Raw genomic sequence first — 24430 nt, 5'->3', positions numbered from 1 at the left:
AAATGTGTCAGTGTTGTTATGTTGCTCTACAAAACAGGTGTGTTGTGCTGACGGAGTTCTTCACCTCCTTTTAGCTGATCCTGTGCTCCTGCTCGCTCCCAGTGAAGAGCCTCTGCCATCTCCAGCTCGGCCGCCTCCAAACCGTCAGAGCAGGTCTCACTAACGTCATATAAACCTTCTCTTTTACTCTTGTTGCTGTCCTACTGCCACACGTCCCCCTTACACTCATCTCCACCTGCTCCACCCTGCCTGCACCCTCTTCTTCACCTCTCTGTCCATTGCTTTGAATATTTGACCCCAGGAATTTAAACTCATCCACCTTTACTAGCTCTGATCCTTACAGCTTCACCGTTGCACTCGTCTCCCTCTCATTGACACACATCTTACGTCTGCTGTCTGTAAAAGAAAGGAAGAGAGCTCCTTTTCCATCAGGAGACCAGCTATCAAACAGATGGACAGACACCAGAGGAGGACACAGAGACTGGGGAACCAGCTGAGAAGTTTTAATCTATGAAACCAGCCTGAGAATTCTAAAAAACCAAAGTCATGTAATAACTATACGGCGCCAACTGGCAGTCCACAGTATAACTCCTCCTAACTCCTCCTCAACATCCCACACCAGTTCCATAAACGGAGCTTTTATATTTGGTTTGAAATCATAACATTTGAACACATATATACATACAGATATAACATCTGTGTTTAGTGTAAAGCTGCTGCTGGGATTTTATTTCTAACACCGAGCAGTTGGGACTTCTGCACCCTGCGGGGAAAAGAGCGGAACCAAAGTCCGACAGTATCACCGTCGGAACCTCAGAGTGTGACATCTGCCGGATGTAAACAATGAAAGCGTTAGCATCTAGCGTTAGCTCGAAGACCTGAGAACTAAAAACAGGAAAATGTTTCCGTGTTTGTATCTCTGATGGAATATTTCAGCTGTTGAAGTAGAAATGTCCTCTCCTGAGTGTGCGACAGAGTTTAAGAAGGAGAGGATAACGGAAACCGCAGAGGGAGAGCTGGATGAGCGCAGACTGCTGGACATCACCTGGAAACCCGACATAAAGCCGCACAGCACAGGTGAGTCTCACATGAAGCTGACTCATTCTCATCACAGCTCTGCGTTGGATTAAAGTCCAGGAAAACAGATACAAAAGCCATGAGCTCATCTCACAGAGGTGACGACACTGTCAGGGGAAAGTGATGTCAGCTGGACAAAGACAGCCGTGACAGCATGAATGTTTTTAGCAGTCTGTCTGATGTCATTCATTGTTGTTTGTCTGTGTGACGCGTGTTTATGTTTGCTTCAGTCAGGATCTGTTCAGTCAGAGAAACAGTCCCTGTGAGCCGGAACTTAAATTTCAGCTCTGCGGCTTTATTCGTTTATTATTGTCCACGACTGTCCGCGTACACATGCGCAGTCAGAGGTCGATGGAGCGGAACAGGAACACGTGATGTTTTCATACAGCATGGAAATGTTATTGGAAGGAGGAGGCGGGTTACAAAGCAGCTTGCAGAGAAAGCAGCAAACCTTTACCATTGAAAGGCTTCAGTTCTGGCTCGTTGCAGCTGAAGTCATCACATGTTTAGAACAGTTTCTGCTCAACCATCTCGCTGCCTTAAAAACGTTTGATACGAAGTTTGAACACCGAAAATAATTACTGGAAAATCTTTATTTTTGGTTTTGTTTTGTTTTTCCACCCACTGTCAGGCCCTTTGTCCACACAAACATGAATATTCCGCTCACACTGGTGTGGTTCACAGCCAAGTGTGAAGCCACGTCGCTCAGGTCGCGGCTCTCGGCGTGCAGCGCCCTCTCCTGGTCAGGGAGCCACAGCATTTTCTCAATCGAGACCTGCTCTATTTTATTTTGCTTCTTTGTTTTTTCTGTGTAACTGAAATCTGTTCTTTTGTCTAATTTTGAGACATTTAGCTTTGTCGTATTTTTTCCAGTTATTACTGTTACTCGTTGCCTTCTACAACAAAGACATTTTCCATCGTTTATTCGAAGTGTTAGTACATAAAATAAGAAATTGCTTTTATAATTATTTTAGATTAATTTATTACATTTTTAAAAATATTGTTGTGCCTCCAGACGTCTCACAGCAGCATGTCTGTAAGGAGGAGGAGGAGGTTCTCCCTGAGCAGCAGCTCTGTGACCAGGAGAGGAGCTCCAGTGTGGGCCAGGAGGAACCAGAAGCTCCACAGATTAAAGAGGAACAGGAGGAACTGTGCAGCAGTCAGCAGGGAGAGCAGCTGGGATTGGAGGAGGAGACGGATACCTTCACACTGGTTTTGGAAAAAAATACCATGCAGTGTGAGGGAGACATCAGACATCAGTGCAGACCGTTGGATGTCATCTGGAAACCTGAAATCAAGTTACACAGAATAGGTGTGTGAAGCTGAGGTGGTCCTAATGAAGCGAGTGTGTCTTACATGTGTAGGAGCACAGGGTGAGGAGTACGAACTAAGGCTACGTCCACACTGCAGGTCTTAATGCTCAATTCCGATTTTTAAATCAAATCTGATTTTTCTGTCTGCTTGTTCAAACTACAAATAAAATGCGACAGCAAACGCGCTCTAGTGTGAACGCTCAAAGCAGCCGCATGCGCAAAAGAAGACGTCACACACAACGCGCTCTGTTTACACCCAGAGTAAACAGTATTGTTTGACTGATGGCCTTTAATATTACGTTTCCCAATTTTGCTTTAAGTCATAAAGTTGTTGTGTTATTTACATTTGGCCTAATAATGATCCTTATTGCTGTTTCAGAGGAGCGCTGCTTCAAAGGATAGCTGCAGATTTCTGTCACAATCTGCAGATTATACAGAACAAAGAAAATGTTCACGTTTCTCCAACGTTGTCTTCAACAGTTTCACTGGATGGACAGGAAGTGTTCACGATGTCTTCTCCGGCGCTGATAATCGGCGTCTGTCTTGTGTCAGTGACGTAAAAAAGACGGATTTAATGCGACGTGACCATCAAACAGCAGTCGCTTTCTAAAACATCAGATATGTCTCGGCTTCAGTAGCACATACGAAAGTGACCCAGATCGGATTTGAAAATATCGGATTTGCGCCGTTCACGCTGTCAAAGCGTGATCAGATATGGGTCGCACAGGGTCAGAAAAGTCGGAATTGATGCGCTTTCACCTGCAGTGTGAACGTAGCCTTAGAGTAGACCCTCCTAGCACATATAAGACACACGGCTACAAGCAGAGAGTGGACAAGATTTTAGCTTTTTTAAATCCAATATCAGTTTTGCTTAGTCAATCAAAAAAGTCTTGTTTCAAATCTCTAGAAAACTTTATTCAGGAAAAATTAAAAGTTTAAATATAATATTTTTACTTTAACAATTTCCTTTTGATTTGATTTTGATTTGATTTTGATTTACGTTCATTTGCACAGTAATCTGACTTTAGCACACATCACAGCTCCACATCCTGAAAGCTGCTTCACTTATTTCTCCACAAATGAACATTTTACTGTGAAAGTCTGCCTGCTGACGGGGATCTGATGTTATCAGTTTGTGGTTTGGTCCCTTTGGCTCTGACAGAGCCGCGTTACTGTGAGATGCTTCTTCTGCCTCATAAACAACAGATTCTATCACGACAGTGAAAAAAATGTGTGATGATGATTTTATGACAACATAGAAAATTCATTTCTATCCTTACTGATGATCTGAGTCAAAGCAGGAATCAACTGTCACAAAGTGCCAGCAGCATCATTACAGTGTAATAATGGTGACACAGCTTTATCTGCAGTGATGCAGCACAATATCAGCAGAGGCTGTTTTCAATGGAAATATTTAAGTAAAAGTATAAAATAAGTGCATAAAGCTTCAGTTTCACAGTAACTAAAGTACCTTAACCTTTGTGACTCCACAGAGCTTCACTGTTGTCACACAATCAAACTGAAACTGATTTTCCAAGCAGATGTTGGGTCGAGCGAGCGCTCCAGCGACGCTCGGTGGAGCCGCTTCTTGCTGCTCTCTGCGGCATGTCTGCGCTTGTGGCCGATGTTGGGAAGGGAAGACAGGGAATGTAAATACAGGATGATATGTCTGTGTCACTGATATGGTGACAGTTATCACACCAAAACCTGTACCGATATTATTTAATGGTGCAGGCAAAGCTGCGTCGGCCTGTTCTAATAACAGACCTCAGTGTGAGGAGCTGAAACAGGACAAAGTAACCAGACTGTAAATAACAGGAAACACTTTCACATTAAAAATAAATAAGCCAGTGATGGAAACACGCGTTCTATGTTTTTAGCCTAATGTTTGGGTCTCTGTACACTGAGGTGTCCAGTTTATCAGTACGTGCATCAGCAGACAGCTGAAGCCAGCGTCTCACTGCGCTAACAGCTGGCTCAAGTTAGCGCGTCTCTGATTTTAACGTTTATGAAGAGATAAATGTTTTTATGATGTTACAAAACTCCTCAGGAAGTTGCAAGGAAGAATGATTCAAGGAGGTTAAATTAGGGCAAAACAAAATATTTTTATTAATACCTGGAAAAAAGACCCTAAACTACTCCATGTACAAAAGGGCTCTCCTCACCCTGAGCTGAAGGACTCTGTCAGCCTTCAGCAGCTGTTTCTCAGGTGCATCCAAATAATCTGACATTTCATCTCTAATCACAATTAGATTCTAGAATATTTTTACTTTTCCTGTAATCACACTACAAACCTTTCTGTGTCCCTCCAGACGTCCCACAGCAGCACGTCTGTAAAGAGGAGGAGGAGGAGGTTCTCCCTGAGCAGCAGCTCTGTGACCAGGAGAGGAGCTCCAGTGTGGAGCAGGAGGAACCAGAACCTCCACAGATTAAAGAGGAGCAGGAGGAACTGTGCAGCAGTCAGCAGGGAGAGCAGCTGGGACTGAAGGAGGAGACGGATACCTTCATGGTGACTCTTACTTACGGTGAAAGCGACCACAGTGAATCAGAACCAATCAGTGAGCAGCTCCTCTCTCACAGCTCTCAAGAAACTGAGAGCCGAGATCGGGAAGGGAGCGGGAATGTTGAGTCAGGAAAGAGTATCAAGCTAAGAGGGAAGAAACAGTTCAGAAACAGAGGTCACAGTGATGTGGATAACTGCAACACTGTTGCAGGTAAAAAGCCGGTAAAATGCGCTTTCTGCGGAAAGGTTTTCAAACACAAGTCGCAGATGGAGCGACATCACAGGATCCACACGGGCGAGAGGCCGTACTCCTGCACAACGTGTGGGAAAGGGTTCAGCCAAAGCAGCAATCTGACCGTCCACATGAGAACGCACACCGGCGAGAAGCCGTACTCCTGCGAAACCTGCGGGAAACATTTCACCTGCAGCTACAGTTTGTTGGTCCACATGAGAATCCACACAGGTGAGAAGCCGTATTCCTGCGAGGCGTGCGGGAAGCATTTCAACAGTAGCTTCAACCTCAAAGTCCACACGAACACCCACGCGGGCGAGAGGCCGTATTCCTGCAAACTGTGCGAGAAAACCTTCAGTCAGCCGAGTAACCTGAACGTCCACATGAGAACTCACACAGGTGAGAAGCCGTGCCTTTGCAACACCTGTGGGAAAAGATTCACAGACTTATCGGCGCTGAAAAACCACATGACCGTCCACACAGGGGAGAAACTTTATAGCTGCCAAACCTGTGGGAAAAGTCTCAGCTCTAGGAAAGGCCTGATGGTCCACATAAGAACCCACACAGGTGAGAGGCCGTACGTCTGCAACACCTGCGGGAAAAGGTTTACCGAACTGACGGCGCTGAAGAAGCACGTGATGATCCACACGGGCGAGAAGCCGTACATCTGTAACACCTGTGGAAAAGGTTTCATCCAGAACATCCATTTGCTGTATCACATGCGGACACACACAGGTGAGAAGCCTTACTCCTGCAGCACCTGCGAGAAACGATTTAAAGACCCATCCAAGCTGAAAATTCACACAAGGACTCACAGAGGTCGGAAACAAAGCCCGGAAGCACCTGTGGGGGAGAATTACCCGGCAGACCAGGCCCGATAAACGTCTGGATTTAAACATCTGTTTGTGATGTGTGAGCTCGCCGTCACACAGAGAGCATCGGAAACTGTACAGTAGGCGTGTGTGAGATATCCCACAGTAAGGCTGCTGTGAGCCTCTGTTATTCTTTTACCTGTGTTTATTCCACTGTTTAGGTTATTTTGCTGTGTACTGTAGCTTTGCCTGTTAGGAGTCACCACATTTCAGTCTCCGTCACCTGCATGTTCTTGGCTCCTCCCACCTGACAGGCCCACCTTTAACATTGTTGGGGTCGTTACTCCAAAAATCCAGTATGCTGTCTGCACGTCCTCGCTTATTTAAAAGTCCCTGAAGAAAGTCGCACTTTACATCATTGCTGCATTACTTCGAGACACCTGTGGTGCAAGCAGCGCTGTATCTGTATGTGATACCACACCTCCAGTTTCTCCACAGAGACACATTTCAGCTCCTGTCTCCGTCCATCAGCGCGCTCGGAGCAAACGGCCCACCTGCTGCTGACGTGACACCGCTGCTGCTCACTAATCTTCACTCTTCTTTCCCAGAACTTCTTCTGTGGTCACCTTTATTCCTTGGTGCTTCCTGCGGCTCTGCTCCATGTCATCAATATGCTTTATAAGTTTATTAGATCTCACCACAGCGTGCGGCCTGCAGTGAACGCTCAGCGCTTAGAAGCCATGGCATTCATGCAGGACGTCTTCATGTTTCCTGGGAACGTTTAAAATTTGAAGGTTTTTATAAGAGACTTGTTTCAGTGTTTGAGATCAGTGCATGACTTTAGCTGCGAGGAGTAAATGTCTGAATGTTTAATTCAAATATACAATTTAAACATTTTATTAAACTGTTTGGTGCAAGTGAAGTAATGTTTGTCGCTATAGTTACAGCATTCTCCTCCCTCCACACGGAGCAAAATTAACGAGTTGTGTTTGAGAAAAAAAACTTTTAATCAGGAGCAGGTTCGACCATGACTGTAGAAAACATGGACGACGCGACAGCTCCCCAGAAATGAAGCCAAAACGTCTCTATCGCCCCCTGGTGTCTGGCTGCAGTATAGGTCATAAACCCCGCCTCCTCCATGTTAGCGGATGGGACTGGGGTCAGACTAAAATAGATTAATTCCCCTTAGATAATTTTTTTTCCAAAGATTCTTTCTTTTGTTTTCAATAGTTCTCATCACGCTGATTGATGTCCGAGGGGTCTCCTTTCCCATGAGTTTGATTCTACTTCCTACCGCCATTGTGTTAAATTGGGGTGAAACATCATCATAACAGCTTTGACTGACAGCTGCAGTCACGGAGAAACTTGCGTATCTCTGTTCGCGAATAGCAGATAGAGCGTAGGCTCTGCGAGGAGGGCCAGAGTTTACGCTACGAAAACACGACCCAGTGTTTTAACCTGACAGCCTGAGGTGTTCTTCAGTAAACTGGACTACCCGACAGAAGGACCCGAGGCCCTGCTGCACCTTTTCGGTAAGTTAAACGTGTTTGTAAGCTAATGCGTAACTACTGTCCTTAGCTCGGTCCTGAGACCTAGCTAAGATGAGCACTCGGCTGTCAGGGTTCGTTTAGCTAATCTGTGCAGGTGAATGAATTTACCCTGACTAAAGAAATCAAGCTGCTCAGTCACTAATTATCATTACTATACTTTTATTACAAGTATTATACTGTAAAAGCAACAGGCTGCATCCTGCTACAGCTCCTGTGCAGAGCTGAATATTAAATATGTGCAAACAACAGCATGTTTTCAGTCTCTTGCCACATCTGTAAAGACAGTAACAATTTTTTAAAAGCTTGTACTTCAGTAGCTCCTCATTACTCAGGAACTATGGATTAAAGTACTGTAGTGTACTGTAATACTGAAAAAATGTAAGAGAAGAGCTTCAGATCCTGAGTGTGTGAGGACAGAAGAATCAGCTTTATTTCAATTTTGAGAGATAAACTTTATATTTGAGTTTGTGATGGTTCTGTTGTCTTTGTGATTACAGGAGCTTCCCTCAGATTCAGACCTCAGCACCACCAGTGACAGCAGACAGATCATCCAACATGTTCACGTGTTAACTGCAAAATGAACTGATGGAAACAGTGCAAAGGTTAAAGTACCACACTGTTTTATTGATAAAGTTAAAGACAAAAAAACAAAAGGATTACTCACCCCTGTAACTGTGTCACTGTATATCAGCATTAACAGGACCTCAGTTTGGTGTTTCAGAGAGCTGCTGATCTCAGACCTGCACAGCTTCTGTTTTAAACACTTCATGTACTCAGCTGCATGAAGAGCACGTTTGAATTTCTCTGACACAATTAAATAAAACCTGATGAAGGTCAAAGGTCGTCACTTGTATGTTGAACTACAAACTTGTGATCTGGAATTCTTTCAGTGTTTTGCAGATAGTGTTATTTACCATAAAGTGATTCAGAGAGGATCATGTGTTTTTAAATATACAACTTTCCACAGGACTGAATATAATATCTTTATGTAAAAGTCCGGAGCCTCTGGGGAGTATCTGAGTATTTATAACATTACACAAACCAAAGGTCCCCATCACAGTGTTCATGAATCTATGAATCATGTATCTATGAAGCGCCTTGAGGCGACTTATGTTGTGATTTGGCGCTATATGAATAAAATTGAATTGAATTGAATGAAATGCTGGGTTTATCCATCTCGTGGGGCGGGCCTACGGAGGAGTGCTGAAGATTTCCCTGTGAGGGAGCTGCTGGTGAAGATCAGCAGCAGCCGTTCTTCTCTGCGTGAGTAGCTTAATGTTGTTCGTGTGTAATTTACGTTGAGTAGGCTAACCACGTTATTACATTAATGCATGTAAGGTGAACTAGCAAACACCGTGGTAGTTACATGCAGCTGTCTTCTTGTTTGATGGCAGATACTCCCTTCACCCTGCCCAAAAAGGCTAAAATGACCAAAGAAGAAGAGGGAAACAGCTGAACATGAGAGCTCTCATGTTTAACACACACTTTATCCATAAACAGAGGTTTTTGGATAAAGTGTGTGGTTTTTTTTCCATTGTTTAAGCACTGCTTCCAGCCAAGAGTGATGCCATATATGCCCTATAGCTGCAGAAAAGGCTAACATTGTTATCTTTTTACAAAAAAACCAGCTGAACATGAGAGGTTTTTGGACCAATTTTGTGTTCTCCATTCTTTAAGCACCGGTTTGAGCACCGTTTAAGCACCGGCACCGTTTCAAAAGTACCGGTTTGGTACTGGTATCGGATAAAACCTAAACGATACCCATCCCTAGTAAAAACCAAGGAGGAACCTACCCGGGGGATTAATAAAGTTTTATTTTATCTAATTTACTCTAATAACTTTAATCTCAGCCAAACCGGTTTACTCACGAATAAATAAAACACTGAAAAAAGCCCAACAATAACATTTTTAGGTTGTCTAAGTGACTTATATATTACGTTTAACCTGAGTAGCGAAAGTCCACGGTGATCTGAAAATGATGTGCCGGGAGTTGTGCCGTTCTCGAGCTCTCGGCTTGCTATCGAGCTGGTGGGTAGCAGACGTCTCCGAAAACGTCGAAGCACTTATGCAAATATGCGAAATCTTGATAAACCGAGCAGATATTTCAAGTTTACACGCCCACGTTCTCGCCTGAAAATATGTTAAAAGTTTATTTTGTTACCCAGAAAGATTAGTATGAGTAATTTTAAAACTTAGTAGAGGCCGCCATTGTTGGAAACTGGAGTTTGGCTGGGCCGCGCTATGAATTCTGGGATATGGTGGGCCACGAAGGACACACCCGACCCATCCTTCAAATTTGGGGAAAAGGAGGACGCATTTGTCGGCTGCATTCGGAGGAATGCAGCCTTCGGCACGTCGCTGTGACGTAATCTGTCTACAAATGCGTCCTCAGGAGGACGCAGCCCATGAATTTGGACACGAGCTTTTGGCTTCATTTTTGCACAATGGGAGGAGGCGGTGTCGCGTCGTCCATCTTTTATACAGTCATTGGTCCCGACTTTAGAAGGACGTCGTCATCCAGCGAACACAAAGGTCAAACCTGCTGCTTAGTGCGCCCCCCTGTGGTCTGATGAGTGACGCTGAAACCTTTGATTAGTTAACTGCTGTGTGGACGCTCCCACTCAGGACTTGATGATGACATGAGAGACAGATGCATCATTCTTAAAAATGTAAAAAGTTTATTTTGCCAACACAGACATCATTTCAAACACTTAATGCCATACAGTCCCTGAAACGGCAGCGCTAACATACAAAGCAAAACAAGAAGCTCAAAGTTTCCAGTCAGCCGGCCCAAAGTAAAGTCCTCCTCGGTTTCCCTCGTACCTCATCCTCCTCATCATCATCATCACAGTGGTTCTTTGGTTGGCCGATACCCGCTCTCAGCCCCTCCCCTCCCCCCGACAGTTTTGTGTTAGAGGATTTCAAACCTCAACAATGTTTCAGTCTAAGCTTAACAAATGAAAGATAAATTGAGCTGAGTGTAAAGAACATACATGAAACCACAGAGAACTATTTGAAACGGTGTGTTTGGTTAAACCAGGGGACCAAATGAGGAATTAAAGCTTTTCCACCAAAGAAACTTCAACGTACCATCAAATAATTAGAACAACTCAGCACAGTCATAAAACAAGAAAACGAGAACACCGAAAAGGCCTCAGATTTACCATCAGGCTGAAACATCTCAGCTCGATGAAACTCTTCTGTAATGTTTGAGATGGCTAAACCAGTTTTGGCTGTGACGTTTTGCACCGCTGACCTCACCTCACTGCAGACATCAACAAACTACATTTCATTAAAGTTAAGAAATAAAAGTGTGAGTTGTGCAGAGCAGGACTCCACACACGGCCGTGGTGACGGGTTGGTTTTCCTGCCTGTTGGTTTGGTTTGATAAAGATTTTGGAAACAACAGCAGCAGCGGTTCAAGACCCTAAAAACATACTAATGCTCATTTTATAAATGTGAGGGGGAAAAACATTCTCAGAAGAGGACAATAAAATCTGCCTCTCCAGGAGTTTCAGATGGTTTCCATAATGTTTGGATCTTGTTCCGCTGGTGTGAGAGGACTGGTGGAGAAAATAGATCCTCAAAATAACCACAGAGGGTTTTTTTTTTCCTTGAGGAACGACAGCCGAGGAGTTCGATCAGATAAAAGCTGTCTTGGGTTCTTAAAAAAAATTGTGATGGAAAAGAGGCCAAAGTGGTGATTGAACCACCAAAACACTTAAACAGATGGACGCTGACTGATCTGTGCTGCTTTGAAGGCGACCGACTCGCATTCACGTCACTGAGCGTTACAGACGACCTGCTGAGCGCTCGCTCCGCAGGCTTGGAGATTTTAGTCGTGTGGTCGACTTTTTTAAGCCCTCTGACATCAAACTGCTGCGACCTCATTTTTGATTGTTTCTGTTTTATGAATGAGACCCAATCAGCTGCAGGCAGACCTCCAGGTTTTCCATGCGTCTGAAATTTTACCCACATGGCTGTCCATCATCATCATCATCGCCACTGGTGAACTTTCCTGTTTACTTCTGTTTCCTGCATTTACAACGTGAAGTCTAAAAGGCCAGAGTGACACTCTGTTCACTGGCTTTTCTTACTTTCCTAGCTTCTTTGTAAACTTTGCTAATGACAGAGGTGTGGATGCGACATCATCATCAGGATGCTTTTAGGCTGGAACAAACACCTCCACCAGAGGGCGCCGATATGTTTTCTGCATGTGTGACTTTCTGTAAATTTGCAATAACCAGCAAAAGAGATTTAAGACATTAAGTCAGCTGTACTACTGCTAATGCCCACCAGGTGGCCTGTAAACCACACATGACGTGAATGCGAGTCGAGTTCATATTTAACCAATTGTTCTTGGTTTATGTCCTTTTTTCCCTTTTTTTAAAAAAAATTCTTAACAACAAAAACAGCTTTTTTTCAAAATGACAGTTTAAAACAATAATCACAGAAATATTAGATAAAGGTTTGTTCAGTAGTTCTTTTGAAATTCGGACCAAACACTGTGACCTCCCTGCAGCCTTCCAGTTTCATGTCGGGTTAATTTTGCTGCAGCATGTTTTTGATCTGCTTGGAGGTAGTCTCATCGTTCAGATGTTTGGTCGTGTACCTGCAGGGGTGAAAGGGTGGAGCTCGTTTAAAGCCTGTTTGGCTGTGCTGGTGGTTTTGATGTGTTTGTGCGGCGAGTACACACCTGAGAGCGTTCAGTAAACCCTCCACGCTGCTGGGCGGCTGCTCCTTCAGCACTCGGATGCACCCTTTCATCTGAAAAGCACCAAAAACCAAACGTTGATTGATCCCTGCAGACACAGGCTGAGGTTTCATGCTCAGCAGATTCGTGGGAAACGACAACGGGGGTGATTTTCTTAAACTGTGAGGAGATCATTGCAGAAGTGTGCAGGGTTATTTGTAAAATTTTAAAAAGTTATGTGTGCTAACTTACATCTATATTGGAGGTCTTAACGAAGGCTCCAGCTGGGTGAACGTGGTCGTACAGGATGATGACGCCGACCATCACGCGGAGGCAGAATAACACGGTCTCCTCGCTCGCAAAGCGACTGCGATACTCCCTGCGCACAAACACACACAGTCATGAATCTGCTTCATGACAGAGAAACGGTGATCGTGGTGTGTTCAGGGACACGTCAGGACTTACGGTGTGTCCAGCATCACTTTACACACGCTGGCCATCGTGCTCAGGCAGTCTGTCGTGTTTTCGATCGGCACCTCCGGATGCTGAGCAACAAAAATCAGAATCAGTTTATCAAACTGTGTTTTCACAGTCGGTGCTGAGGCTGCCCTCTGCTGGTGGGTTATAAAAACAAAAACCAGCATACAGTTCTGTGTATTAAAAAAACTGCAAATAAAATAGTCCTGAAGTACACAGACTGAATCTCATACTGAGCCTCTGCAGCTTTATTCTTCTGTTTTAGCTCCTCAGCCTTTAAGCCAGCTTTCACCTGATTGGCCGGCTGTTTGAACTGTTGTAGGTGGGTGGAGGCCTCAGTATGCACTCTCACCATATGACATCATGCAGATGAACTGTGTTGGGAGCAGTTTGCAGCTCGTACACAGACCTCGTTATTAGAGACTGAGATCATGTGTAATGTGAGCATCCAGGAACAGGAGACTCAGACAGGAAGTAAAGAAAAGTTCCCTCAGGTAACATTTCAGGGCGGTACTGAAGGATGTAAAAAACCTCCAGCAGTGAAGACATAGAAACCCTGAATCAGAAGTGAAAGTGTGCAGGAACTTACATCTGAGACAAACTTCGACGTGGCGTCGCTTAGCGTCTTCAGCATCGGCGTGGCGCTGGCGTAAAACAGAGACATCCGATTGGCCAGCTCGTTGTTGACTTCACTGCCTGCTTCAGACTGAAAAAGTGGCAGTTTGTAAGTTTATAAAGTGAATTTAAATCAATGTAGACGTGAGATTTGTAAGTTTGCAGAGACCTGTGAGGTGAAGCTTCTGTTCTCTGAGACATTTACAGCCTGGGCTGCAGCCATCTTTTATATACAGGCCGTCATTTTACAGCATTCATGTGGTTTTTTATTCTCGTTCAATCATTGCGACATATTTTAGATTTTCAGATGCATTTTGGAGCTGTTTGCTTACAGACAGGTTGTTGATTCGCATGCGGCTGATGGTGCGACGGTAGTAGCTGAAGTCATTCTGAATGGCGGGGTTGGTCATCTGGAGCAATCAGAAAAGGAGATGAAGAACATGAAGAGGAGGATGAGCAGTGAATAACAGAGACGAAGAGCAGAGGAGGAGGAGGGGGAGCGGACCTTGAGCTCGTCGAAGCGTAGCGTGAAGTGCAGGATGTGGGCGAACTGCCGGGCCAGAGCCTGCTTCTGCTCCAGGTGCTGAGTGGGAGTGGAGCTGGAGCTGGTGAGGACGTCCAGGAGACACTGCAGGCTGGTCTCTGTGGGACGCGGTAGAAAGCACCTCTTTGATCAGGCCGAACAGTGTGAACGTTAGCTGCTAACATCCCTGAAACGTTTCTGCATCTGTGTGTGTGTGTGTGTGTGTGTGTGTGTGTGTGTGTGTGCGTGTGTGTGTGTGTGTGTGTGTGCGTGAGTGTGTGTGTGCGTGAGTGTGTGTGTGTGTGTGGTTATGAAACCAAATACATACAGAGGAGCAGCACAAACAGAAAAAGGTTATTAAAGAAGGTTATGCTTCTTCCTGCTCCTTTTGAACATTGTTATTTATTTATGTTTGTTTTGTTTCTAATATTCAAACGTGCTGAAGCTGAAGCAGCCGTCTGTGGTTCTTACCGAGCTTCTGGGAGAACTCATAGAAGGTTTTGAGTTTTATAACCAGAGGAACGACAGCAGACCAGGCCTTCTCCTGCACGCCCTCCACACTGGGATTCTGGATCGCCTGCACACACACACACACACACACACACACACACACACACACACTGTTGTTATTGTTCTTTCCTGCACGTTTCTCTGCTTTTTCACGTTGGCTGTGACCCAATCAGCTGCTTCCTGTGTCACTGTTTGACAGGGAGCGGCTGTTTGCTGCAGTGATCGCCCTCTGGTGGACGGCTCTCGCCACTTCCTGCTGACGGCGTTTACATTTACGGCTCAGCGAGTGAAAAGCACGCTCGCACTGAAACATTTGTTCCTGTTTTCTCTCGGATCGCTGACAGCACAGTCTGGCTCATGAACGCAGAAACATTTTTCTTAATCATTACCTGAAATTACTCCGCGGCTTCCTTTGTGTGGTTTTCATTCCTTTTACTTTTTAAACTTTCACTCTCATACTACAGACAGTTTTACAAAGATGTAAACAATAAAAACTGAACCTCCTGAAGCGGCGTCTTCTCATTGCTTTGTTTATGACTGTTTCCTGAATCTGATCAAATTACGTTGATGTTTGTGGTCGCTTTCATCATGTGACCTGTACAGATCAATCTGCTTTATCAGAGGAAAGTCGAACTCAGAGTAGAGACCTCATCTTCCTCATAATCATCATATTTATAACTTGTATTCTCATAATTCAAATATCACAGATTCTCGGGCAGATCTGTGTCTGCCATCATCAAAGTTTGCTTTTATTGATCCTCCTCACACTGAAACATCTTTACACAGATCTGCATTTATCGACCTCTGTGACTCGTCACTGCATCCACCCTGTAAACAGTCGACTATCAAGGATGAAAATACCAAACTAAGACTGTTCACGATCTTTTTCCTGCTGGAAAGTCAAAGAGCTCCAGCAGAGGGTGCGTTTACGTCCCGACGTCAGCAACTTTTATTTTGGAACTTTGTTCATGGAAGACTGGATCTGATAAAAATCTCAAACCCAGACTGCAGCCCGAGTTTGTTTTTCCTCCTCTGTTGAAGCTTCGGTGACGAGAAACAAAAAGCTGGCGTGTCCACGGTGGCGTGAGGAACCGGAGCGCTCAAAGAGCGACCCGTACAGGCCAGCGGCGAAGCCGTAAACGCTTCATGGAGTCTGCACGCAGATTATTTTGGATGCATGTGAGATCACGGCGATATCCACAGGAAGTGGAAATCACACCAAATCTAAAAAGAGGTTTTGATGCCTGTGTGCTCCGAGCTCTCGCTCTTTCACCTGATATGCTTTTGCATCACGTTTCTTCTCACTGCTGGAAGTGAGAAATCTTTTTTCCTGCACGATAACAGGAAGAACACTGACGCCGTTTCCTGTGACATCACTCTCACGCACAGCGCTGTAATCATAACGGCCCGCGCACACGCATGTCTTCGTCTGTGTGCTCAGTCTCACCTGTCGTATCTCCTCTCCTGCCCCTTTGTACGACTGCAGGTCCTCCAGGATGACCTGAGCCTCCGTCAGTACCTGGTTCACCTTCTCCCACACGTCCGTCTCCGACTGTGAGGGCTGAGCGTCTGAAACACAAGATCAGGGTCAAAGGTCGAACTGTCTCAGGTGGACAGCTTATTTGAATGTTTCCTGACGTCACAGATCTGCACATGTGCGTCAGACTGTGGCGTTTAACCCGTTTACTAACCCAACCCGTTAACAAGAACTCGTTAATAAGATTTTTATGTGTAAAAACATGTAATAGGAACATTTTTGTTGAACTTTGGCCTGAAAACAAAAAGCAGCACGTTGTTAATGTTGGTGACCACAAACCCAGACGGGGCAGTGAAACGCTGCATCAGCAACAACGAGCTTTGATTCTGAAACACAGTCACACAAATCACTGAGCTTTTCTACACAGTCTGAATCCTTTCACTGAAGCCCCCCCACACCCACACCCACCCACCCGGTGACATAAAGAAACTCGAAAGCTTCATGTTGACAAAGACTTTCTGTATTTACTGTTTACTAAGTGAAAGGTGAGCTTAAAGAAAAGGTCTGAACAGCCTGACGTGAACACAGGTCTGTGTGTGTGTGTGTGTGTGTGTGTGTGTGTGTGTGTGTGTGTGTGTGTGTGTGTGTGTGTGTGTCTCACTCTCAAAGTCCAGGAAGAAGTTTCCACCGTTGTTGTCGATGTCTCTGGTTAATACCTTGATCAGGTTCCCCATGCTGTAAAAACAATCACGGCGTCAGCGAACAGATTCGGAGCTGCACACGTGCGATTCACAGAGATGCAGCCGTGCTGCAGCATGATGAAACATTCAAACCGACACACTGAAGTATTCAAACACAACGACACAGGTATCGATGCATCACTGAGATTCTTTTCAAACCAGCGCACAGCTCAGTCTGTAACATGCTGGTAAGATCTTTAGCTTCATTTTCCATTTGGTGGCAAAGGAAGAAGAAGAGGTCAAAGCTACTGGATGCTGTGCTTCAAAAGTAAGTTTAAGAGTCCTACACCCTTTAACGTGAAACACTGACGATACCTGATCCAAGCCAGGATATTGGTTCATGTTTCACATTTCCACCTGTGGTTTTTCTGTGTTTGCAGGCCTGCGTTTCCTCAGTGCGTCGAGAGTTTCACGTTCTGTCTCTCAGACTCGGAGAGGAGCCCTCCGAACTCTGTCACACCCAATCTGGGATGAATCAGAGCTTCCATTATGAAACTGCTGGAGTTCTGGTGCAGCGTGTCCCTACCAGCTTGGCTTTATTTCACAGTTTTGTAATTTATGGGGTGTTCCACAATATCTGTCAGAGCTTATGAAACCTCCAGTGTGGGGTAAGTAGAAAACTTAAGCACTGTTCAGCGGCTTTACCTGGAAACATAAACAGAAACCCTCCCGGCGTCTGAGAACTGACCCTTTAAATGGATCAGAGCTGCCTGAGTCACCAGATCAACACCAAACACAGAATGTGAGCACAGATTTAACAGTGTGAGATCAGGATTTCTTCACGTCTCTTAGATGTAGTGAGACTTTTAATTGCTTGGAAGAAACACCGGCAGAGAGCAGTGGGTGCATCTTCACCTGTTATCAGAGCTATCAGCTGGATGCTGCTACAGCCGCAGCCTTTACATGCAGCACTGAATAAGAAGACAGAACAGGATACACGCGTTTCACGGTCAGAATAAAGACACGATGTGTTCGCACAATCGAAACCACTCACTGTGCGCACACTCACTGTAACAGAGGTGAAAACACTGATTTCACAGTGAAAATTCAGCCTCACACATTAAACACTGATGTTCAGCAGACAGAGACGAGTCACAGAGGAAAACATGGCCGAACAAAAAGACGGTTAAATAAAGAAATGCAATTAAACCAGGAAACTGGTGAACCACTTCAGGTTGGGGTTAGCTAGAATTTTAGCCACATGCTAACCCTAAACCAAGAAAATAGAGCTGGTTATTCTTCAGATGAAGAGTCAAACAGACACTTTGGCCTCTGATGTCAGATTCCCACTTGGTAGTATGGAGGGGTGAATGTGAACGTAGCCATAAACCTATACCTGGTGGATGCTAACAGGTCTGTGCTAAAAGGAGCAGCTATGAAGATTAGCATCGATGCAAACATTCAGCAAAAGATCACTCTGGATGTTTGAGTCCACCAGGACTGAAGTCTGAGTCCGGAACAACGATCTTTATCCAGAAGAAGAAGAACACATGGCCCGACCTCAGTTCAATTCAGCTTTATTTATACAAATACCAAATCACAACAACAGTCGCATCAAGGAGAGGAGCTTTATACTGTAAGCTAGACCCTACACTAATAACTACAGAGAAAAACCCAACAGTCATATGACCCCCTATGAGCAGCACTTTGGCGACAGTGGGAAGGAAAAACTCCCTTTTAACAGGAAGAAACCTCCGGCAGAACCAGGCTCAGGGAGGGGCGGGGCCATCTGCTGTGACCAGTTGGGGCAGGGCCGGTGTCCTGCAGGTTTTAGATCTCACCTTGGGTCAACACACCTGAATCACATGATTAGTTCGTTACCAGGCCTCTGGAGAACTTCAGGACATGGTGAGGAGCTAATTTAGCCATTTAAATCAGCTGTGTTGGATCAAGGACATCTAAAACCTGCAGGGACACCGGCCCTCGAGGCCTGGAGTTGCCCACTCCTGGGTTGGGCTGAGAGAAGGAAGACAGGATAAAGACCTCAACATCACGGAGCCAGTCTGGATTACTTAAAGCACAGGTGTCGAACTCCAGGCCTCGAGGGCCGGTGTCCTGCAGGTTTTAGATGTGGCCTTGATCCAACACAGCTGATTTAAATGCCTCCTCAACATGTCTTGAAGTTCTCCAGAGGCCTGGTAATGAACTAATCATTTGATTCAGGTGTGTTGACCCAGGATGAGCTCTAAACCCTGCAGGACACCGGCCCTCGAGGCCTGGAGTTCGACACCCCTGACTTAAAGAGACACAAGGTCAGCCATAAACTGTATATAAAAGATGCCCATGCCCACTGTGATTGACTGATTTCAGAGTCCATGACATTAACAGTAATCAGCAGGTATCTGTGCGATGCACACGTGCAGTCTATGGATGCAGCCTGCTAACCAAGCTAGTTCACCTTAGCTTGACCCTCTCGTCCAAATATGGATACTCGGGGCTTCATTAAAACCACAGCAGCAGACAAAACATCACCGCTAAGGCTTCAAAATGTGAACTCCAACCAACAATGTGTAACGCCGGCCACATCCATCCTTTATTTACAGTCTCTCACTGAGACACAAGCTAACGTGGAGTGAAATCAGTTTTTACTCCACTGCTGCTGTTTAAAAAGAAGGACGTCACTTTGTTTGTTCACTATACATCAGTCAGAGACTCTGGGACACATTTTCTGTAATTTCAGTGTTTTTAACCGTCTCACATGTCTGACAGGCCCAGCTGACAGGCAGCATTCATGCTGAGCATTCAGATTTACTGCTGCTGATGTCACACCACATGTGAAACAAGCTGCAGGTTTTGGTTCTCTGTTCAGATGAACGACATCTGATGTTCTTGTCCAGGAGCGACAGCCTCACTGGCTGCTGGAGTTTTTAGTTTGAGTATCTGCAGAGCTGCTGCACGATTTCACTGCTGTTCCTAATAAAGTGTCTGGTGAGTGCATGTCTCCATTAGGTGGAAGTGGAACCTAAATTCTACCTGAGAGGAAACACAACAAACGGACAGTGAGTGACACAGAGTGGGTTTTACTGGAGAAACGGTGCGTTTGTGTGAAATCTGCTGCAGAGGAAACTGAAGCTTTCTGTCAGACTTTAAGTTTCAGCTGCAAACCAATTCAAACTGAAAGAAAACGTTTGCTTGCGTTGCGTTTGCGGGCTGCAAGCTGAACTGGAAGCAGCGCCTGCTTGTTGAAAACAGTCAAAAGAGGAAGTGATGAAGTCTCTGAAAGTTTGGCCTAAATTTAAAAACAGAGGAAGTAACGCAGACCGAGCAGCTCGGGTCAGGTAAGAAAGACACTGGGTGAAAATAAGAAGTCCAAGCTGCACCGATAACACATACCCAAACCAAAACATCTATTCTGAGTTCGTCTTCTTCTGACAACGACAGAAAACCTCTTAATGTTTCATCAAGCTCACATTTAGCTGCAGAGGAAGTTTCCACAGCGCTCACATGAAACTCTGAGCATTTACGTGAACTGCTCCTCTAATCCTTGGCGATTTCCTCTTTATCTGCGGCACAGCTTCAGTCGCTTAAAGCCTGCCCGTGTGCAAAGTTCAAGTTCATTTCAGCACATTCTTGTAAACTTTCTCTGCAATCACCTCTTATTATAACACCTTTGAAGCCGTCTCCTGATCTACAAGTGTGACGGAGCACAAAGCAGCCGACACAGGAGAAAAACCTCACCTACACTGATGTGCTAAACCTCACATTCTCACTGAAGTCTTTCTGCAGAGTCCCAGCTGGTAAATGTACTGATCTGCTGACAGATAGACCAGAATAATACACGTGATACATTTATAAAAGTCTTTTCTTTATTTATCCTCAATCTGAGTCTGCTGCTCTGTTAATCTCTGAGAATATTCACAAGCTGTAAAGATATCCTCGATCATGTGTCGTGCTGTGCAGAAATAAATGAGATGTCAGAGTGTGAAGCTGCTTCTCTCTGCTTGGTGTCAAACTAAAGTTCCTCTTATGCTGAATGAACTGCGGCGGGTATCAGTGATTAAGTTGAATATAAAAACCAGTCAGACGTCCTGTTTTACTTCTTTAAAGTGCTAATAACGGAGTTTTCTGTTCGGTGTTTGGTCAGTTGGGAGCTAAGTGGGTGTTTAAAGCAGCTGAGCTAAAATTAACAAATCTTCCCCTCCATTAATAACTAACCCGCTGAAATGTGATGTTGTTTTAAGGAACATGTGGTTTGCAGAAAATTCTTTATGAGGAACCGTTCATCCCGACAGTTTGAAGCAGATTCGTTAGAAATGAGTGTGCGCTTCATTTTCCCCGCCAGGTCTTTACTTCAGACTCAGAGCAGGAAACTGAGCCTGTGATGTGGGGGAAACATCACTTTCTTTCAACCAACCACCAGCGCAGACGAGTCGCCGCCCAAACAAGCTGGACAGGGCGTGCCTACTGCAAGTACTGTATATAAAAGATGGAGGGCGGCGTTCTGAGTGTTGCATCCAACCAAATCTGATTAAGATCCTACACTCAGCAACACCGAAGCTCAGACTTGGTATTCTCTCAGTGCATTAACCTCACTGCAGTTACATTAGTGGTCAGATAATCTCACTAAAGCCTCCCACAACACAAACACAGTCCAGCAGTGAAGTTCAGGAACTCGGGTCAGCTGAGGTGAAGCTAAGTTTTGGTATCAGGCGGAAAAGTTTTAACATGAGAGTCTCACTGCTGGAGCCTCCAGTGGGCATTAGAGGAATTGCGGCACGTGGCACAGAAGAACCAGTCAACAAAAACAAAACTTGACATTAAGACGTTCCAAACTGACACGTTTCACAAAATTAGCAGCTTGACCCTGATGTAGACTTTGGTAATCCTGCACAGGTTTCAGGCTCCAAGTCTGTTTGGAGCAGGTGAATAAAGCTAACACGGGGCCAAAACAGCTCAAACTCTGAGAGAAACCTTTTCAGAGCATGTGGATGTGAACCACAAACAGCGAGACTGCTGGATGTTAGAGGATGGAGGAGTTATACAAGGATGGAGGCACAGAGGCTGTTTGTGCTGGTGTGAGGACAGTCTGAGGCTCTGGTTTGGCCTGAGGTACCAAAAACACTCTTTTACAGATTTTACACATTTACCATCAGAGAAAAGCATCAAACCCTTGAATCCTGACATTCAACGAGTTAAACTGAGAAAATGTTTTTCTCCTGAAAGCTTCACGACTAATTTACACTGTGCTGATAGTACCACTGTACTCGAGTATATCACTGCCTGCATTTATCTGTCAGTTACTGTTTGCCAGCACGAAGCTCTGCCACCATCAGTCCGTGCAGCAGCCACACCGAGCTGTGATCACCTGTCGGTGACTCTCAGCTGACATGAAACACAGGAGAGCAGAAATATTCAGGCAGAAGAGAACGAAATGACGACGACTCAAATGTCGAAGCATTTGCAATAAAACGCATCTGAGGTCTCAAAGTTCAGCGTCGCTGTGCACCAACTTATTTTTGCTTGGTGGTGATTCTAATTATACTTAAGTGAAACAGCTCGAACTTCCTCCAAACTCTGCTGATGTGCACATAAACCAGATTGTTCTGGTTAAAAATGTAGTTGTTTGTGTTTGCTGCGTGAGATGTTCCTCCCTGCTGGAGATTTGATCCAACATTCACTGTGAGATGGCTTCATTTAAAACGACTCAGAAAACATCATCTTACCCGCTTAAAGCAGCCGAGTTACACCAGCTGGTTTATTCAGTGTGCAGAACTGAAGTGACGTTAAAAGATATCCCAAAATAAAAGAGCTCGGCTTCAGACTACTCACAGGTCGGCACATTTTGAAATAAAATGTGCCGACCTGTGAGTTACGTCGACTTAATGTAGAGAACAACGGCTAAAGAGCTCTGAGTTAAAGACTTTACACTAAATAAAGGCCGAGTTTGTGTCTCCTCCCAGGATCGAGCGGGACATCAGTCCGTGAGGTGAAGGTGTTAACCGCTGGACCGCAGAGGCACGACAAGTCATACAAATCATGTCTAAATATTAGACACTGGTATCAACTAATGCACTTCACATCACCTAAAACCAAACACTGAGAAGTTGGCTTTACTTAAAACATCAGTAATGTCAGCGTCATTGAGTCATAGTTACTTATATTTACTTAAGTACTTAAGGGTCGAAAGTTACATCTGCTTAATATAGAATCAGTTAATATGACTTTCGTTTTTACAGCTAACGAAGAAACTCAAACACTGAATACAAGTAAACCTCAAACGTTTGTATATTTTAAGTTTAAAGCAGTTTATTAAACTTTATTTCAGGACATTTTCTAATAAAATAAACTCACTGCCTGAAAAACTGACTTAAGCTCACTTTTAGAGGTGCGAGTTAAACTAGCAGGTTAGTAAATTTAGGAGAACATAAGTTGAAGCTCATCAGCTGGGACACTTTACACAGATAAGAGAGTTTATATCGTTTCATAATCTGCAGCTGGTGTTTTGGTGAAGATCAGTGGATTGAACGTGTCTGCTGTTTGATGGTTGTCAGGTTTTACGCCCGTGTTTGATAAATGAAGCTCAAACACAGCTTTAAACAGTAAGAGTTTAACTGGATTCCATCAGGATCCATAAACAGTGATGTGCAGCTGACACGGAGCTGCTGTGCAGTAAACACGGAGTCGGCCATGATGATGCTGACAGTTTCACTCATCAGTGCGCGCTTCTCCTTTCTCCTCCGCACTTTCAGCGGAGACTCTGCTCCTCTTTCAGGGAGTCTCAGAGCTGTGAGCCCGCTTCAGGAGCTTCGTCTGCTGCGTCAAACTGTGATCACAGAGCTCCTCGCGCCGCCCGACAGTCGGGCTGACCGGAAGCAGCGCGTGCCAGCGGCTCCGGCTCTGTCTGCGTAAAAACGCGTAACCGAGCGGCTCGTTCCCCGCGGCACACACACGCCGCTTCGCCCGGAGCGCCACGGAGCTCCAGATTGGCGCTGAGGCGCATTTGAGCCGTGATCCGCGGACAGAGGCGCTGCGGCTGCAGGAAGAGGAACTTTTTACCCTGCGGAGTTTTTCTCGGAGTCTGCAGATTGCAGGACCTGACATGTCTGATCTGAGACCAGGATCCACCCAGAGCACTGGTCGCCCCCCTCCTCCCTGCAAATCCACCACCACCCTCCCTCTCCCCACAACACGGCCCCCCTCTGCCCTCCTCACCTTCACTGATAGCTGATCGATAGCTGCGGATCGATGCCGTGCGTCCGGGCTCCGGTGTGTCCGCGGTGGTCCAGGTGTCTCCCGGCGGTCCGCCTTCTCTACATGCTGCGCGAGTGTGAACCCGGAAAACAACCGCGCGGCACTCCGTTAACTATAAAAGGAGTGATTTCCTCAGGAGGAACTGAGCGAGCAGCCAATCAGCGAGCCGTGACGGCAGCAACTGCAGCTGCAACCTCACGGTCGACCGACGGAGGCAACCCGAGCTCCGGTGCAACTAAAACACAAAAGCAGAGCCTCGAGGCACGAGTCTGCGCACTGCTGCAGTCTCACAAACACCAGGCATCACCAGAAAGTAGCTCCACGGGTTTTATATCACAACCATCGTCACGGAGACGTCACAGCAGAGTTATAACAACTCCAGGCTGTCCGAAGAAATCATAAAAACATCGTTTCCGTCAGTCAGCCGCGTGTTTGTGTCTCTGCTGCGCACACGAAACACTCTGCATCCATCACTCCACAAAACTTATAAAACACACAGTAACTACAGACTCGTTTATGGCATCATGTGTTTTAATCTCTGTGCTCTGATTGGTAAATTCTTGGTCAGTATTTTATTATTTTATTCTATTTTATCTTATTTTATTCTATTGTTTTTCTTCATCTTTGCTGCTCTCAACTTTGAAATGTCCACTTCCCACGCGTGGGACTAATAAAGGTTTATCTTGTCTCAATAAGAAGTCTCATTTACAATATCAC

The 24430-nt window shown here is 45.2% G+C and overlaps 2 protein-coding genes across 4 annotated transcripts; one reads left to right on the top strand and one right to left on the bottom strand.

The window, feature by feature from the left end:
• Nucleotides 1-609: 609 nt before the first annotated feature.
• On the top strand, nucleotides 610-8354 carry LOC146552859 (uncharacterized). Of its 3 annotated transcripts, XR_014889464.1 has the most exons (4): nucleotides 611-1077; nucleotides 2093-2389; nucleotides 4703-7469; nucleotides 7985-8354. XR_014889464.1 is itself a non-coding variant. In XM_085254219.1 (3 exons), the coding sequence occupies exons 1-3, from the start codon at nucleotides 951-953 to the stop codon at nucleotides 6004-6006; spliced, it is 1728 nt and encodes a 575-aa protein (XP_085110345.1). In that variant the 5' UTR covers nucleotides 611-950; the 3' UTR covers nucleotides 6007-8354. The 3 variants fall into 3 exon arrangements, 2 of the variants coding, with proteins under 2 accessions (XP_085110346.1, XP_085110345.1); XM_085254219.1 differs by having other exon boundaries at nucleotides 4703-8354; XM_085254220.1 differs by lacking the exon at nucleotides 2093-2389 and having other exon boundaries at nucleotides 610-1077; nucleotides 4703-8354.
• Nucleotides 8355-10145: 1791 nt separating this feature from the next.
• Nucleotides 10146-23906, bottom strand: LOC146552858 (CYFIP-related Rac1 interactor B-like). Its single transcript, XM_085254376.1, has 11 exons — nucleotides 23675-23906; nucleotides 16444-16517; nucleotides 15753-15874; nucleotides 14267-14372; nucleotides 13778-13914; nucleotides 13605-13682; nucleotides 13247-13363; nucleotides 12646-12725; nucleotides 12433-12559; nucleotides 12184-12254; nucleotides 10146-12099 (listed from the first exon to the last, which is right to left on the bottom strand). Exons 2-11 carry the CDS (start codon nucleotides 16514-16516, stop codon nucleotides 12030-12032), a joined length of 981 nt encoding a protein of 326 aa, XP_085110502.1. The 5' UTR covers nucleotide 16517; nucleotides 23675-23906; the 3' UTR covers nucleotides 10146-12029.
• Between the last annotated feature and the right edge of the window lie 524 nt (nucleotides 23907-24430).

The sequence above is a fragment of the Mchenga conophoros genome, linkage group LG18 (genome assembly GCF_057382185.1).
Source record: "Mchenga conophoros isolate Kocher_MC1m ecotype Shallow Benthic linkage group LG18, M_conophoros_male_GT1.1, whole genome shotgun sequence".
NCBI classification, from domain to species: Eukaryota; Metazoa; Chordata; class Actinopteri; order Cichliformes; family Cichlidae; genus Mchenga; species Mchenga conophoros.
The sequence above is the reverse complement of the archived record's forward strand: the minus strand, read 5'-3'. Positions and strand labels throughout refer to the sequence as shown.